The 18,955-nt window shown below is 43.3% G+C and overlaps 1 protein-coding gene across 1 annotated transcript in view; it reads left to right on the top strand.

Annotated features, from left to right (window-relative positions):
* The first annotated feature begins 6,544 nt into the window (after nt 1-6,544).
* The window catches only part of LOC146822855 (uncharacterized), a 54,812-nt gene continuing 42,401 nt past the window's right edge, over nt 6,545-18,955 (top strand). Inside the window, exons 1-2 of the mRNA XM_085606319.1 lie at nt 6,545-6,791; nt 10,440-10,584. Coding sequence (XP_085462445.1) covers nt 6,604-6,791; nt 10,440-10,584 — 333 coding nt within the window. The 5' untranslated portion in view covers nt 6,545-6,603. The remainder of the gene's footprint in view (nt 6,792-10,439; nt 10,585-18,955) is intronic.

The raw sequence follows: 18,955 nt of genomic DNA on the forward strand, positions 1-18,955 counted from the left end.
GTTATGTGGTGATCCATCACCTGGTGGTCGAGAAAAAAAGGGGGGCCTAAAACACACTTTCCCCCGTGCAATTTCCATAGGGATTTTTTGGAACGCGCTACTGCCAAAACAGCTGAATGGAATGACACCAAATTTGACTGGAAGCTAGAGCTTGGTCACTCCAGTGGTTTTTCAGAAATGACTATGTAAAAAACAATTTGTATATCTGGGCGGTTGGGTTCATGGGACTCTCACAACCTATAAAATAGCCCATTCTGATTGACTGTGGTGCTTTTTTCCCCTTCGTCCACCTTGCTCCCACAAGAGTGTGGGTCCTGCTGGAGTGAGTGCTCTGATTGGCTGGCCACAGCGTGGTAACAAAAGTTGCAACCACCATTACAGGACCATTGGATTTAGTCCCCTGTCCTGAAAAAGTATAAAAATATATATATAATATATCAGGATAGTCAATCCTTGCCCTCTAGCCCCTCCTGATCCCCCTCAAAAATGGCAGGTGGCATTTTTTTAAATAAAATGACAACCGGGCTGACCTGGGCTCCAATCATATTTCTGTATTAAAAATATTAGGGAGTGCATGGAGCCCCACTTCCTGGCCCAATTACAGTTATAGTTAATTGAGATAACTATAACTGATGAATTTTTGTGGTTTTGTTTGTTTAAAACAGTATGCTTTTACCTGATACCTGATATTTTTACCGAATTGTAACAGTTCTTTAACTTTTGTTTTTTTCACTGAATATTTATGTGTGTATGTGTGTGTGTATGCATTTATATATTTAGATGTGCACACACACACATAGATACAAAAAAACATATTCAAAATGTATCTATTTTTGTTTTTCCTTGCTCTCTTCTAAGTGAGGAAGAGTAAGTAAGTCTAAGTTCATAGAATTTCAATAAAGTACATTTTGAACATGAAATACAAAACCCTTTTAATTCAGAGTGGGTTAGTACACCATTGCTTTTCAAGTATTACACACACCTCCCTTTGCTACTGTCTAGTGGGAGTTATACCTTTTTTTAGTACCTGTTAGATACTGTAATTGCATTGTCCTCAGCTTGGCAGTAAATATAAGACCCACAGGGCTTATGTCAAGCTTTGCTGGCTGGGTTGCAGTGGCACAGTTACAGTCATCATCGTCAAGCTCAATTTCTTATTCAATCTTTCACATCCAAGCACAGAACACGCCTGATGTTGAGGGCGTGCTCCCACAGTTCACTATGAGTGTTATCCTTTCACATAAAGAACTTGAGTAACAACCATTTTGGTAACCATAACATTCTTTCACATAATTGACTGAAGGACAACACCTAAACACATGAAGTGGCTTTGGCGGTTAGTTGAATGAAGGTCCAATTGGGTGGAGATCCAGTTGACTGGATGAGTAAAATTTCTGGGGAAATTGTTTGTAATAAAACTGGGGGTCACAAGCTTGATCATGTCCAAGTGAGGGGTCAGGCTTAATGAACATGCCTCGAGTCAGGTCTCAAGGTATATCAAGTCTTTTTGTCTTTGGCTGACACTCTGGAAGAACTTAGTTGTAGAGAGCGCCTGTATGTTTCTGCTGGATGGCTAATATTCCAAAATGGCATGCTCAGTGCCCGTTGGCTTGTACCTTGATGTAGTGATGACGACCTGTCACGTGCTCTGTCACTGTCATATAGTTTGGGAGAGTCTTCAGAGTCCTCATAAACTTCAGAGTAAAGACCTTGATAGCTCTTATAGGCAGACATATTCTCTTTAATGTGGATAATCCTTTTGACAAAACCATTGCATTTCTCTGGGTAGTTTCCCTGAATGATTATGATGTGAAGGGCATCCTAAGCTTTGCTCCTGGGTATTGCATGAGATTTCCTACCCGGATGTCTGAGATTCTGGTGCATCTCCACTGCTTTACCTTGTTATTACTCTACTGGTATTTGATCGCCGTTCCCTCTGTCAAGGGAGAAGGGTAGCTGGATGCCAGGATGAATGAGCAGAGATGTTGACGGCAGTGAGACTTGTCATGACAACAGCAGCCAGGAAAGTGTGTGTTGCCTCTTCTGTGGGAGTATTCAATATTTCATTTCTAGATACAGAGAGTATTTGTCGACAACTATTGGCAGCTATCTCTCATTGGTGGTGACACAAAAATCAGCACTCATTTTTTCCAGTAGCTTTTTTGAAAACTTATGTGATGATTTTTCTCCCAGTTCTGTTGCCTAACACCTAGAAGCACATTGTCACCTCGCTTTCCAGCAAAGCATCAGATCAGAGAGCAGCACCCTCTTGTAGATTGAGGACTTGATCACCGCTAGAACCTGGTGTCTAACATATGCTAGCTTAATGGTAGGAAGAGGCAATGTGTGAGGCATCACAATGCAGGGCCCTGAATAACAGATATGTATCATACATAACATACCTGGGGTATTTGTAAAGCAGACAATTCACCCGTGGCGGGGAGTTAGAGGGCTTATTGTTTTGGGCTGACAACAATTATTTATTGTTATCTGACTCAATGGTTCTCATTGTATGGTTCTCAGAAGAATGACATTCTCAATGGATTGACTTAGATTTGAAGCTATGACCTTGGGAGCAAATACATACCTTTGTAGTAGATCCATTAGTGCACTGGGTCACCACAACTAGCCTATGTTTCTTTCCAAGTGGTGATGATAACTGTTATCATCTTCCTGGCCCTTAGTGTCTTCTTCTCCATTTGCTGATCAGATGTTTCTGAGATGATGGTAAGCACCAATCTACCCTTTTGTGTGGGTTCTAACTGACCCCTCCAGCTTCAGGGCTGTAATACAGCAAATTTGGTGATTGGCTTCACTTGCTCTTCAGTACTGTCCACCTCTTATGTTCCTCTGATGAACCTATCTAGGATGCCTTTGGGAAATCGGCAGGCTTATCTGTAGGCTTATTGTTGGACCTGGCTCTTCTTACAGGTTTACCCCCCCCCCCCCCCCCACGTTTTGCCTCCTATTTTTTCTGACTTGTTTTGGTTGGCTTTAGGACTCTGGGCACATTACCACTGCGGATCAGTGCTAAAGTGCATATGTACTTCGGATTGGTTCTCTATAACTAGCATATTTGAATTATTGGTAAGTCCCTAGTAAAGTGCACTATGGTTGCCCAGGGCCTGTAATCAAAAGCTACTAGTGGGCCTGCAGCACTGGTTGTGCCACCCACATGAGTAACCCTGTACATATGTCTCAGGCCTGGCATTGCAGTGTCTGCACGTGCAGTTTTTAAACTGCTATGTAGAACTGGCAAGTTCACCCACTTGCCTTTTACTACATGTAAGGCACCCCTAAGGTAGGCCCAGGGTGCCCCCCATGGGTCAGGGTGCAGTGTATGTGAAAGGTAGGACATGTACTGGTATGTTTTACATGTGCTGATAGTGAATTACTGATAATTCTGTTTTTCATTATTGCAAGGACTATCTCTCCCATAGGTTATCATTGGAGCTGCCTTGCAACATTTTGCAAGTGTACCTATCAATTGGGAAGAGAGAGAGATTTGGAGTTTGGGCCCCCAACTCAGGATTTAAAAATACATCTTTTAGTGAAAGTGGTTTTTAAATTGTGTGTTTAAAAATGCCTCTTTTAGAAAGTGGCATTTTCTTGCTTTATCATCCTGTGCCTCTTCCTGTTGTGGAATCAACATCTGGTTCAGACTGACAGATGGGTTGTTTGTGCATTCACTCTAGGCAGTCACACAAAGGGAGTTGAGCTGTGCCCTGCATATCCTGATGACCCATCACCAGGCTCATGGGCCTTCCTAAGCTAGAGTGGTAGGAGGAGTTGTCACATGCATCTGAATAGGGCTATGCCTGGCCTCTCACAATGCTGTCTTCAGCCCCCTGGAGTGTGGCTGGAGATAAGACCAGGCAGGACAAGAATGTGTGCACTGCAAAGACAATCATTTGAAGAATGCCTACTTCAAAGGCCAAAAGGGGTATAAGTATTGGACCTAAAACCGCAGACTTTTAGAACCCTTCCGGAACGAGAGGAGACTCTGTCAAGGAGAAGAGCTGTAAGGAGGAGTACTACCCCTTTGCTGTGTGTTGCTTTGCAGTGGTAGCTTGGAGTTGCTGCTTCTGCTTTGGAGAGGAAAAGGACTGGACTTTGCTGTGTATCCTGCTTGTGAAGTTTCTCACAGGGCTTGTGCCTGCTTGCGTCCTGTTGGAAGTCTCAGGGTCATCAAAGACTTCACCTATAGCACCTTGACTCCATTGCTGGTAGTTCTGAATTTGCCAAGTGGCGTCAATTCCAGTTCTGGGCCACTGGAGGTGTTTTCTGGGCTGTAACTTCTAGAAAAGGATTCCCGAAGCCATCACAGTGACCGCTCACTGGGTGAGCTCAGCACCGATCTCAATGATACCGCAGCCCTAGTCTCAGTGACGACGACGCTTCACATTGTCAGCAACAAGGCTACTTGCACCGTGGCTGTGGACACTGACTTCTACAACCACACAACCCTACTTTTACCGACGACACCGCTTCGCACCGTCACCGACTCCACTGCCTACACTGTAGCCGTGGTCACCGCCCTCGACGGCACCATAGCCCCTGGTCTGCCGACGACAGCACCACCGACTCTGACATCGTCACCTGTCGCCACTGCCTGCACTGAAGCCCATCTCACCGCCTCGTGAGGAGCACGAGATACCAACCGTGACAACATCGCATCCCTGGGTCAACCGACGACCATGCTGAACAGACGCCACGCCGCTGCCTGCACCGAAGCCATGGACACCGTATCGTGAAGTGCACGACACACCGCCTGCGATGACACAGCAGTCATGAGCGCTCCTGACTTCAACTTCATGGAGTTTGATCTGCAAAGCGTGTGACATCAGGTGCTCACCGACTTCCGTACTGACATGCAGCACCGATGCCGCTCAACTCAAGCGACGCCTCACTTCTACACTTCACCACAAGGTCCTCGAGGCCTCTTCAAATCCAAGATACTGTTTGCGGGTCTTCCCAGACACTGTAACCAGCGCTCGACTCCATCCAGGTCGGACTGAACTGTTAGATTTGTTGGTCACAATTCCGTGATAGCCCTGTTTGGCGCTATCAACTTCAAGGAACTGTATTTTTGCTTTATTCTTTACAAAATCATATATTTCCTTGTGTATGTTGGATTTTTGTCATTTTGGTTTTGTTTAGATTAAATAAATATTTGCTATTTTTCTAAACCGGTGTGGTGTCCATTTTGTAGTGTTTTCACTGCGTTACTGTGTGTGTTATGTATAAATACTTTACACATTGCCTCTTACATAAGCCTGACTGCTCGTGCCAAGCTACCAAGGGGTGAGCTGGGGTTATCTTAGCTGTGTAATCCCCTTACCATGACTAGAAGGTAGGGTCCCTACTTGGACAGGTGTATACCACTGCCAACTAGAGACTCCGATTTTTATCACTTATCCATGGCAAGTTGGTACTCTACTCTAAGGTGGCACTCTTGCATCTCCAGAACATACTCCTCTCTTCTTGGTGAGGAATATTGGGTTAGCCCGTGGAGTAGAGTAATCAGTAGCTTTGATCAATGGCTTAATTGAAGGTGTGAACAAAGCAAACACAAGGAGATGATGGACGGCGCACTGAAACCTTTCTGACACTCACCCCCAGTCACAGATCTGGGTTGAATCCATCACCGTTCTTTAGCTCACTACGCCACCCCAGTTCAGACCCAGCTATATGCAAATCAGTCTTGACCCTGTGCCTCATGGGAACAGTCCAGCCCAAACTGCCAAGCCAGGTCTTCCCTGGAGTGGAAACAAGCATTCTGGGACCGGTTTAAGGGTAACACCCCTCATCAGCTAGGCTAGCTTGAATCCAGTGGCAAAGTGAGCAAGGGACCCACGTCAGGGCATTCCCTGCCAACTTGAAGTGAACAAAGCAAACACAAGGAGATGATGGGCGGAGCGCAAAAACTTTTCACACACTCCCAGTCACAGATCTGGGTTGAATCCATCATTGTTTTTAGCTCACTTTGCCACTCATTCATTTTTTCTCAGGTGGACAGTTAAAATTTGCTTTTTTATCATCTCAAAAAGACATTACTATCCTGAAAGTAACCAATATCTCAATACCTTCACTTGCCTCTCGTTTGCAGTTTGAACTAGGCTGGCTGGCTTTCAAGCAGCTCTTCCCAAAACCACCATCTTGTCTGGCCCGGAGACCAGTGGTGTAAAGTAATGATTGAGCCATTTGAAGATATTGGAATTCTATAAAGCTGTTCTTTTTCCATTTGTTGCAGCACCTCTTTTTGGGAGCGTTCTCCTTTTAACCTGAACATTGGCATATGTGAGAGCTGTCTTTATGGAGATGCCTATAACCTAGGGTTATAGAGGAGATTAAACACTTTGTTCTAGTTTTCTAACACATGTATTGTTGCTAATTCATTGCTTTTTGTTTTGACCTTAGAAACGAAAATGGATGGATGGATATAAAGCCAGATCTATTCCCAATCTGGTTTTACCTTGTGTGGATGCTCAACAACGCTCTCAACATTGGCTGGCTTTTCCTGTGGGATCACGAATAAGTCTAAACTGTGATATATCTAAAGGAGTATTCACCATTTAAAGTCATAACAAAAAAAGCTATAAAATGTTCTCAACCAGAGAAACTGAGATACGTCTTGCAGAAGAGGATGCAGACGTTGAGGGTGGTCAGTGGAGCTCTGGTGAGGATGAACTGCTCCTATCGATTACTGCCATCCTATACAATGTGCCAAATACTTACCGTCATCTTTGTTACTCTGCTGAACCCCTGTGCTCTATTACCTACCACCTTAGGTGTGTATAGTTTCCACTAAGCACCGCTTGACATACACTTGGGCCTCCAGGAATCATATCACTACACCAGCGACAGCCAGAAACAAGTACCCCGCTGCCAACATTGAGGAGGAAACGGCAAGCCCCACCCTCAGCAGAGTCCCTCTCTCCACGCCTACCTTGCCAGACCAGGAAAAAGAAAGCAAGAAAAAAGCTAGATAGGTTGACTAGGCTTATCTGAGTCTGATGAGTATCATCCTGTGGAGGAGCAGGTAAAAACAGCAGGGTGTTGTGGGACTTCCATGGTCCTGGATAAGAGGGAGGACTTGAGGGGAAGAACAGAGAATTGTGTAGGGAGTTTTTTGGGGTTTTTCTTTTGCTTGGTGAAATGGTGCCTTGAGGCACACAAACATTTGGAAAGGACTCGGACTGAAAAGAATTGACAACTGACACATTGTGGAGGCTTGTGGTTAGCTGGATAGGTGGAGAGGGGAGGGAGACTGGGGGAATCAACTGACACAGAAGGGAAAGATTGAATGGAAAGTTTCTAGATGGCACCTATAAGGGATACTTTTAGGTGGTAACTCCTCTGATCTTTTTGATGAACATCAATTTGAGATTGTAAGTAGAGTGACCAGAGCCATGCAGGTGAATGTATTGGCTCTGGGGTGGTGGAGGAGAAGCCCTGTATCGCCAATCACCTACCCTCAAATACAAACCTACACCACAAAATGTAAGTATGCAGTTTCTCAAAATACATGTGAAATTGTGGATATGTTTTCCCCATAACACAGCAAAGCTGAACGTAGAGCAGAAATTAAACAGGTTATGGTGTATTTGCAGTAGATAAGAGTGACAGTCACAAAATTAACTCTGACTTCAACTCTTAACCCAAGTCTCTGAGACTCGGTACGTGGACTCGAGTTCCCAGCAATGCTCGTATAAAGGGATGGGTGACTCCTCTCGAAAACACAGTTTACTTAATGAGGTTTGCATTAAGAAAGATAGGGATGGGTGGAAATGATGCTGCCTGGGGTGGCATCTGCCGATCTGTCATCATAAATTGCCTTACATGATTTTGATAGCACATTATTCGTGCAGCTGCTGAGCGATGCATGTGGTTCCCCGAGGGAGCGAAAAGGAAAAACGAATATATGTCGTTACTATGCATTCCGTTGCAACGCATGCCTTTACCACGCATGAGTTACTACGGAATGATTTTTCTACGCATATCCTTTACCTCGATTATTCCTTTACAATGCTTTTTTTTGGGGGGGAGACCCCCCCAAACCCCCTTTTTTCTTTTTTTTGCCTTTTTCTCATGTCTTCGCCGACACTAAAAAAGGACTGAATCGGATGAGGAAGAAGACGTTCCGTGAAGACTTTGCTTGCGTGGTAAAGATGGTCGTGGAAGCAATACGTTTACAAAGTAAGTGTACCGTTATAAACGTAACGCGTAGAAAAGTCTTCGTGGTAAAAGCTGTTTCCCGGAAAAACATCAATGGAGGCTTGATTGTTTACCTGCTTGTGGGTGTAGAATTGGATTTTGTGCAGTACTGAGTGCTTAGCCATACACACAGCTTCTCATAGGAAGCAGGGGATGAAGCTCCTCCTTGCACGCAGCTCAGTGGCCTGCTGGATGCTGGCTCATGGTGAGAGCAGAACCCGTGGCAGATGCTAGGAGGCCGGGATACAGAGGCAAAATAGAAAATAAGACAAAATGACCTGGACTGCCATGAGAGGAGGTGACAAGAGTGGAGCTTCACTTTGGCAAGTAATAGAGGGGAGTAGATCTTGCCCCCCTAGATGCTGTGAAAGGCAGTATAAAGGATTTGTTTCAGGGAACATACTGACTTTCTTACCAAAAGTGATGAGGTCTCTGAGAAATCTTTAAGGCTTGCTCATATACTCAAGGCTGCCCACCGGTTCCTCTCTGCATGGGTACAGAGGGAGCTTGCATGTGCTGATCTATTGATGTTATTGATAAAACAAAGAATGATCAGATAAGCTTATAGGAGGCTCCCCAGCTGAACACCTTTAGAATACTGCTAAGGTAGTGATACAGGGGGCCATGCTCAGTGTTACTAGTCATAGTGGTCAAGAAGCTCGCTGGCAAAAGGAAAACACGTGTATACAACTTTCAAATCTAGAGCTTGAGTATGGGTTTTTGATCCGCTCGCCTGTGCCTGGATGAGGAAAAGGAGATTTACAAACATTAAGTGGTCAGATGTTGCTTGAATAAAAGCAGCTCAGAGACATTATTGAAAGGGTGTATCATAAGCACTCAATGTTCGAGCATAGTCAGCGGGTGAGACATTGGCCTTTAATATTAGCGAAAAGGACATCACAAATATAGTTTCAGGGTATATAATATCGTTGGTATGATGATAAAACAAATTTGTGGGAATTTTAGATGTCTTTTGGGAATTTTATTCTGAACTTTATAATGAAGACTCAGACTGTTCTGTTGAGTATCCTAGGACATACTGGCTGTGGCTAAAATGCGTCTTTATGAAGAACTCCCTACTAAATTTGAACAGCCCTTTTACATTGGGGGAGAAAATCATGGGAATAAAAGGTCAGCTTGGAAGGAAGTCCACTGGTTCAAAATTAATTCCATCTGAATTTTTAATGGCATGTTAGCCCATTTTTCATTGATAAAATCAATGGGTTTTTTGAGCAATTAAAGGTCCCTTTATCAAAAATGTAAATAAACATAGTGATATTCCTGGAGAAAAATAAACACCCCAGGAAATGTCCTTCTTACTACCTAATATCCTTTGATTAACACTGGTGTTTTTGAAAGCCTTGAGTAATAGTTTGGCTGGGATAATACATCAATTGGTTTGCCCCATGCAGCATGGATGTATCCCTAGTAGATAGATCACTGTTCATATGAATATGGCCATCTCTATTTTTTGATGTAGCAAACAGCAATTAGAGGTAGGGAAGGGATCTTCCTAGTAAATACCCAGAAGGCATTCATTAGGGCCGCATGGGTTTTCACTAGTCAAGTTGGGGGTTTGGTTTTAGATATTTAAAGGTTTATCCAAATTCTCAATGAAAAATGTGTTTATAACTCGTCCCTTTTTTCAAATCGTGGAAAAAGAAAGCAGAATCCTACCAGCCTTTGCTTAATTGTAGTGAGAGGAAAATTACAGATCACATTGCATCCTTTTCTTCCGACTGGCTATCTCGGTGTTGGGACACTCCATCGCCACCCCCCTTCTGGTATTGGTTTAAGAAAGCTATCAAAAATGGCTGCTCACCTTGTAACTCCCTGTCATCCTCTGACACCCAAAGACATCTGTATCTGGTGGCATGTAGACATTTTATACACCTCACCGCCAAGACACAATACTGCGGCTTTTAGTGAGAAGGAGGCATCTGTATCGATCTGCATGGCTGCCACTCGTTATTTGACAATGCTAGCACTTATCAGCAGATCTGCTGAATTTTCATTGGGACAGTACCAGCTCTTCTCAGCAGAGGTGCTCTTATGACCAAGTAGCTGAACTTCTTGCCCATAGTGTAGTGCTTTTGATGGAACAGTAGCAGCACTTCCCAGCTCTTAAACACTGAACCCCTGACTAACTCTGTTAATTTGTCTATATAGTGAAAATGCCACACTATCTCCATGCACCTATTGTTCCACTTCTTCTTTTACAGGTATATCATTCCAGCCCTGGTGTTCCTGGCATTCATTGCCTTCACAAACTACTGTGTCCTCATCATCTCTTACCGCGCACTGTACATTAATGGCTTATGGCTGCAGAAGTCTAGAAAAATAGACCTTTGGCTCATCCGGATTCTCGTAAGTTCCTCTTTATTGTTAATATAAGGATTGTCTGCAGTACCACACCATTAGCTACTTCACAGATATCTGTTGAATAAAATAAAAACCAACAAACAAACAAAATAAAATGTGCAGGTGCCCAATTTTTTCTTATGGCCCATTGCTGAATGCCAGGGTTGCCATTACTAAGGAAGCTTAGTCTTGAATCCACCCCATGCTTCTTTCCTCCACCACTCTACACTTCTTGGTTCTTTATCTCACTTTTTGGGCCTTGCCTACAGGCAGCTTTTAGGGGTATGTTGTCAAAAAGGCATATTGTGTCCTGCACTAGTACATTTTTGTGCCAGCCTGTTTCTTGGCACAGACTTTCTTTCTTGGCAGTCTTATTTGCTTGCTTCCTATTCAATGGCTTTCCTCCTCCTTGTGTTTTTCCCTCCTCTGGAGCACAGTTTCTTTACCAAACTTTTAATTGGATGGCTTTTATCATTCCACTGCTTACATATAGGGAACTACGTTTTGCTGTCTTTCATCACTGTATGGGATTGCAGGCATTTTATTTTGCCCTCTCTTCCTCATTAGCTGCTTCCACCTAAATGCTCACTCCACCCCGTGTTACTCCCTCCTCAGCCTTCCTGTAGAGTTGCTATATCTTTTCTTTTTTTTTCTTTTTTTACATTTATTTTTCCCTCTCACCTCAGGCTCCTACCTTGATCGTGCAACACCCCCCCCTCCCTCTCTTGTTGCCCACGCCTCCGTGTTTCACTCATTGTGCTCATTCAAGAAATGCTTTAACAAAATATTTTGGAGGGCTCAGCTGCTTCAATTTGTTGCCAGACTACTCCATTTTTTATGTTTGTGTGATTTTGACTTTCTTTATATTTACTGCTCCACGATTGGTGTCCGTTGTCTTGGAACGGTGAGTAAAAACAAAATGGATGCTGAACCATGCCGTATGTGAATGCGTGGTGAAGCATGCAGGCATTTAACACAGCATGCCTAGTCGACTTGGCATCATGATGCATATGCCCACAAGTGTGATGACTTACGCCTATGTTGACTTTTGTTTTGTTTTTATTCTTTCCTCTTTTTGCCATATGCTGCTTTGCCAATTGGTTTGCTGAAGGCTAGACCTATTGACTTTGCCATAATTGTTTTTTAAATTCTTTTCTGCTTTCCCTGTGAATCGCTGTTTTCGTGTGTTTCTCTTCCTCCTCCTTTCTCCTGTTTCTGCCTTTCTCTCTCTTGCTATGGGTCAAAGATGATAAAAAATCCTTATTGGTCCGCAACGACTGGCACAAATTAAACGACAGTTGAATAAGGACGATGGCAGGAAGTCAGAAAGTGGTCTGATTTAGGGAGTTATTTAATGTCTATCATTTCTCAGTTGTATTCAGTGTTCAGGCGCCTCTTGAAGCTAATGTAGCATGGTTGTGCCTGGAGGTGTAGACTCACTTGAACTACTTCACATATTTGGTGTAAATTTTTATGGTAACATCAAAAACTAACTATTGTATCATGCTTATTTTCTGGCATGGATGCTGGATTGTGACGAAGAAAATGTTTAGAAATATTTAAAGATACTCCCTGGGCACCTCGCAGAGGAAACAATGATGCTTTCTGTAAGTTATCAGTTTGAGTACTATAGGTTTGGCTTGAATGTTACCCTTTAGGGCCCCTATTGTGCATCGGGGCAAATAGGTAAAACTAGGTAAAGTACATTTTTGGGTGGTGATGGAGTAAAGTCTCTAAAACGTGTGTAGATTGGTCTATTTTGTGCATGCTCAGAAAACATGCACGCCACGGGCACTCTTATAGAATTTGCAGAACACAAACAGCTACAAGAGTAGGCAAAAAGTTACTATCACTCAGCGCCTTATCTGTAGAGGGTGAATACTACTGTTGGCTGGTGTAAGCTGGTTATAGTTGCACAGGCACAGGCCTTTTCACTTGTACAGTTGGAAAGGAGAGGGCATACAAGCTTTCCCCCTAAAAAAGCTGGTTAGTCCCCATTGTCGAATAGCTGTATAGTCTCTATCGTCTGTGCATGGTTAGGTACACGTGTTGTGTGGGGGCTGGACAGACTATGAATGGTAATTGGTGTCTATATAGGAGCCAATGCGGTGAGCCTACAGAAGTTGACAACCAGTAGCGGCTGCTACTGACCAGGGGTCAAATGTGGGGCAGGAGGAGGAAAGGGAGAGGAATAATATGAAAAAGCACTTACATCTTTACCGCTGGCCACCCCCTATTCTTTCTCCATCCTCCTCTCGGCAGGAAGTGCACAGCCTCCCAGAATCCCCTGACCAATCAAAATGCTGCCTTAGCAGCGTTGTAATTGGTCAGAGCGCCATGGTTCAGCGCTTACACCGGGGCTGGCAGGCTGTGCATGTTCTCAGCCAGCATGGATAACTTGCAGAGTGCGCATGTGGCTTTGGACGGCCCAAGACTGCCGGCCAAAGCATCATGCGCACTTTAGGTGCTGCCACCTCCGTCCTGACTTCAGCTTCAAGCTGAATACAAAAAACGATATGATAATAACGAGCGTTATTATCATTTTATGTTTTGTATTCAGCTGGCAGCTGAAGCAGTGGGGTGACGTTCCTCTACCTTAGCAGAGGAGCCACCACTGTTGACAACCAGTTTCCCTGAACGAAAAATCCAGAGTTGACTGGTAGGTTGAGGGAATCTACATCAGTCCCTGCATATTCAGTTTCTTCCTCCCCTGTACTTACAGCTCCCTCATTCCCACTCAGGGCCTGCTTCTAAGGCAGAAGGTGAAACTGGTGTAGATTTTTTCTTAGATGAGATTGATACTCTGAGGTTCAGCATCCCCAGGGCCAAATTCCAGAGTGAATCTGAGATTTTACTGTGTGCAAAGTAAATGGTAAGCATTTTGATTTAAATTCTGACATTTTCTCAGATAGCTTTTATGTTGTTTTAAGTATACAACTACTCCTCTATTTGCCCTTCTTCTCAATGCAGAATCTCCTCTTGATCGAGCAAGTCTGCCACAACTGATCTTCAATGCATTTAGGTTAGGTGCAAAATCCTCACAAACTTTCAGGGGAAAATATTGGTATTGGGTATCAGTGATACACATGTACGCAGTTGTACACATTCAGCACTCTGACATGTAGAAACACTGGCTGACCATACATAAGGAGAGTGCCAATACACTGTAAGTTTTGCTCACCCACAAGATGTCTCCTGTAGAGTGTGATAAGGCATGCTACCTGAGGTCAGGTGGATAGGTCACTATTCATCATGTGCCAAAGTAAAATACACGACAACAAGAAATACTATTTGGGAGACACAGACATGCTAATAGGGAAACAAGACAACAGAGGGGTCGGGTGGTTAGGAGATAGTAACAGACAGTGGTTGTAGACCAGTGGAATTTGTCCATGTTGTGTTGTCATTGTAAATGTGGTCTAAATATCCAAAATTGACTGCCGGGGATGCATCACAAAATTCCACCATATTTCCTTGTTAACTTTATAATTCAGCAGCATGGAGGTTCAGAACAGAATATTCAAGCCAATTACCATCCCCTATGCATTTTTACTTTTAGACCCCTTCTTCTTGAGAGCTGAATACTCACTCTTCTCACAGCAATTAAGAGTAGTCTTCTTCAATAGCTTTTTTCACTCAACACACAGTAAAACACCTCGCAGAGTGCTCCCAAGGCTGCCCACCTCATAATAGTGTTACGATCTTGGCCATGAGGAGCTCGATGATGAAGAATGTCGGTTAGGGTTTTATGTACTTTTTTAAAAAGAGACATCCCACAGTGGGGCAAATGCAGTAAACATTCGAGTCTACCTTATCCCAATTTAGGCAGTAAAGTTTATCCTGTTTAGGAAAAGAGAGAACTGGATGGAAAATTGAACTCAGAATTCAAATCCCAAATGCAGCTTGCCAAACTTATTAAACATCAGCCCACATGGAGCAATACATTCAGCAAAGAATCTTACTGTGTAGCTGTTGGACGCCTTAATAAAATGCAAAACTTGAATGTGATTACTCACTGTGCTGTGCTCTCAAGCTAATCTCACTCATATGGTAGAAAAGGGCCACATAGAACAAGAACGTAAGGAATTTGTTACTGTACGTTACTTTGTTTTAAATCACAAAATCGATGTAGATCATTCGATATTCTTCTTCAGTGACCTCTCCACATTTTCCAGTTTGACACCGTTCCATGAGAAATGGCTTGTAAAAGCTCTTTAGTAGCAATAAGTCTTCATCAAGTGTCTTATGTTTGGTTTCAGGGATTGTCATCCCTCTCTGTTTGGGAAAACTCCACTACCACTTTTCAGAGTTAGATGTTCCAAAAGAATACTGGACTGAAGGATAAATTCTGTACCTTAAAGTATTTTCATGGCGCAATCTCATTTCTTCTAAAGATGAATTACACATGAGCTCCTTCCACTAAGTGCTTAAATGTGTCGCCTTGTTGCTTATTATGAGATGACTGTAATATAGCCTTATAGCCTGCCGTAGCGGGCTATACCGGCTGTTAAAGGCCCGCTACAGCGTTAAAGGCCCGAGCCGAAGGCGAGGGACTTTAAAAAAGCAGAGGGATATTAAAAACCGGTATAGCCCTGCTACGAAGGGCTATAAGGCTATTAGAACATTCTGCCACTAGAGGGCAGAATGTTCTAACAAAACAAAGCCTTCAGGTAGCGAGAGGGGATTGAAATCCCTTCAGGCTCCCTGAAGTCTTTGTTCACAGCCAGAGCTGTGAACAAAGACACATTGGAATGTTGGTGCTCTGGGCTTATACCAGCCATTATAAGCCCGGAGCACTCCATTGTTTTCAAAGGAGCTCCCAACATTCCAATGTTCTAAGACATTTATATTTACTGCTCCACGATTGGTGTCCGTTGTCTTGGAACGGTGAGTAAAAACAAAATGGATGCTGAACCATGCCGTATGTGAATGCGTGGTGAAGCATGCAGGCATTTAACACAGCATGCCTAGTCGACTTGGCATCATGATGCATATGCCCACAAGTGTGATGACTTACGCCTATGTTGACTTTTGTTTTGTTTTTATTCTTTCCTCTTTTTGCCATATGCTGCTTTGCCAATTGGTTTGCTGAAGGCTAGACCTATTGACTTTGCCATAATTGTTTTTTAAATTCTTTTCTGCTTTCCCTGTGAATCGCTGTTTTCGTGTGTTTCTCTTCCTCCTCCTTTCTCCTGTTTCTGCCTTTCTCTCTCTTGCTATGGGTCAAAGATGATAAAAAATCCTTATTGGTCCGCAACGACTGGCACAAATTAAACGACAGTTGAATAAGGACGATGGCAGGAAGTCAGAAAGTGGTCTGATTTAGGGAGTTATTTAATGTCTATCATTTCTCAGTTGTATTCAGTGTTCAGGCGCCTCTTGAAGCTAATGTAGCATGGTTGTGCCTGGAGGTGTAGACTCACTTGAACTACTTCACATATTTGGTGTAAATTTTTATGGTAACATCAAAAACTAACTATTGTATCATGCTTATTTTCTGGCATGGATGCTGGATTGTGACGAAGAAAATGTTTAGAAATATTTAAAGATACTCCCTGGGCACCTCGCAGAGGAAACAATGATGCTTTCTGTAAGTTATCAGTTTGAGTACTATAGGTTTGGCTTGAATGTTACCCTTTAGGGCCCCTATTGTGCATCGGGGCAAATAGGTAAAACTAGGTAAAGTACATTTTTGGGTGGTGATGGAGTAAAGTCTCTAAAACGTGTGTAGATTGGTCTATTTTGTGCATGCTCAGAAAACATGCACGCCACGGGCACTCTTATAGAATTTGCAGAACACAAACAGCTACAAGAGTAGGCAAAAAGTTACTATCACTCAGCGCCTTATCTGTAGAGGGTGAATACTACTGTTGGCTGGTGTAAGCTGGTTATAGTTGCACAGGCACAGGCCTTTTCACTTGTACAGTTGGAAAGGAGAGGGCATACAAGCTTTCCCCCTAAAAAAGCTGGTTAGTCCCCATTGTCGAATAGCTGTATAGTCTCTATCGTCTGTGCATGGTTAGGTACACGTGTTGTGTGGGGGCTGGACAGACTATGAATGGTAATTGGTGTCTATATAGGAGCCAATGCGGTGAGCCTACAGAAGTTGACAACCAGTAGCGGCTGCTACTGACCAGGGGTCAAATGTGGGGCAGGAGGAGGAAAGGGAGAGGAATAATATGAAAAAGCACTTACATCTTTACCGCTGGCCACCCCCTATTCTTTCTCCATCCTCCTCTCGGCAGGAAGTGCACAGCCTCCCAGAATCCCCTGACCAATCAAAATGCTGCCTTAGCAGCGTTGTAATTGGTCAGAGCGCCATGGTTCAGCGCTTACACCGGGGCTGGCAGGCTGTGCATGTTCTCAGCCAGCATGGATAACTTGCAGAGTGCGCATGTGGCTTTGGACGGCCCAAGACTGCCGGCCAAAGCATCATGCGCACTTTAGGTGCTGCCACCTCCGTCCTGACTTCAGCTTCAAGCTGAATACAAAAAACGATATGATAATAACGAGCGTTATTATCATTTTATGTTTTGTATTCAGCTGGCAGCTGAAGCAGTGGGGTGACGTTCCTCTACCTTAGCAGAGGAGCCACCACTGTTGACAACCAGTTTCCCTGAACGAAAAATCCAGAGTTGACTGGTAGGTTGAGGGAATCTACATCAGTCCCTGCATATTCAGTTTCTTCCTCCCCTGTACTTACAGCTCCCTCATTCCCACTCAGGGCCTGCTTCTAAGGCAGAAGGTGAAACTGGTGTAGATTTTTTCTTAGATGAGATTGATACTCTGAGGTTCAGCATCCCCAGGGCCAAATTCCAGAGTGAATCTGAGATTTTACTGTGTGCAAAGTAAATGGTAAGCATTTTGATTTAAATTCTGACATTTTCTCAGATAGCTTTTATGTTGTTTTAAGTATACAACTACTCCTCTATTTGCCCTTCTTCTCAATGCAGAATCTCCTCTTGATCGAGCAAGTCTGCCACAACTGATCTTCAATGCATTTAGGTTAGGTGCAAAATCCTCACAAACTTTCAGGGGAAAATATTGGTATTGGGTATCAGTGATACACATGTACGCAGTTGTACACATTCAGCACTCTGACATGTAGAAACACTGGCTGACCATACATAAGGAGAGTGCCAATACACTGTAAGTTTTGCTCACCCACAAGATGTCTCCTGTAGAGTGTGATAAGGCATGCTACCTGAGGTCAGGTGGATAGGTCACTATTCATCATGTGCCAAAGTAAAATACACGACAACAAGAAATACTATTTGGGAGACACAGACATGCTAATAGGGAAACAAGACAACAGAGGGGTCGGGTGGTTAGGAGATAGTAACAGACAGTGGTTGTAGACCAGTGGAATTTGTCCATGTTGTGTTGTCATTGTAAATGTGGTCTAAATATCCAAAATTGACTGCCGGGGATGCATCACAAAATTCCACCATATTTCCTTGTTAACTTTATAATTCAGCAGCATGGAGGTTCAGAACAGAATATTCAAGCCAATTACCATCCCCTATGCATTTTTACTTTTAGACCCCTTCTTCTTGAGAGCTGAATACTCACTCTTCTCACAGCAATTAAGAGTAGTCTTCTTCAATAGCTTTTTTCACTCAACACACAGTAAAACACCTCGCAGAGTGCTCCCAAGGCTGCCCACCTCATAATAGTGTTACGATCTTGGCCATGAGGAGCTCGATGATGAAGAATGTCGGTTAGGGTTTTATGTACTTTTTTAAAAAGAGACATCCCACAGTGGGGCAAATGCAGTAAACATTCGAGTCTACCTTATCCCAATTTAGGCAGTAAAGTTTATCCTGTTTAGGAAAAGAGAGAACTGGATGGAAAATTGAACTCAGAATTCAAATCCCAAATGCAGCTTGCCAAACTTATTAAACATCAGCCCACATGGAGCAATACATTCAGCAAAGAATCTTACTGTGTAGCTGTTGGACGCCTTAATAAAATGCAAAACTTGAATGTGATTACTCACTGTGCTGTGCTCTCAAGCTAATCTCACTCATATGGTAGAAAAGGGCCACATAGAACAAGAACGTAAGGAATTTGTTACTGTACGTTACTTTGTTTTAAATCACAAAATCGATGTAGATCATTCGATATTCTTCTTCAGTGACCTCTCCACATTTTCCAGTTTGACACCGTTCCATGAGAAATGGCTTGTAAAAGCTCTTTAGTAGCAATAAGTCTTCATCAAGTGTCTTATGTTTGGTTTCAGGGATTGTCATCCCTCTCTGTTTGGGAAAACTCCACTACCACTTTTCAGAGTTAGATGTTCCAAAAGAATACTGGACTGAAGGATAAATTCTGTACCTTAAAGTATTTTCATGGCGCAATCTCATTTCTTCTAAAG

The sequence above is a fragment of the Triturus cristatus genome, chromosome 5_2 (assembly GCF_964204655.1).
Source record: "Triturus cristatus chromosome 5_2, aTriCri1.1, whole genome shotgun sequence".
Classification (NCBI taxonomy): Eukaryota; Metazoa; Chordata; class Amphibia; order Caudata; family Salamandridae; genus Triturus; species Triturus cristatus.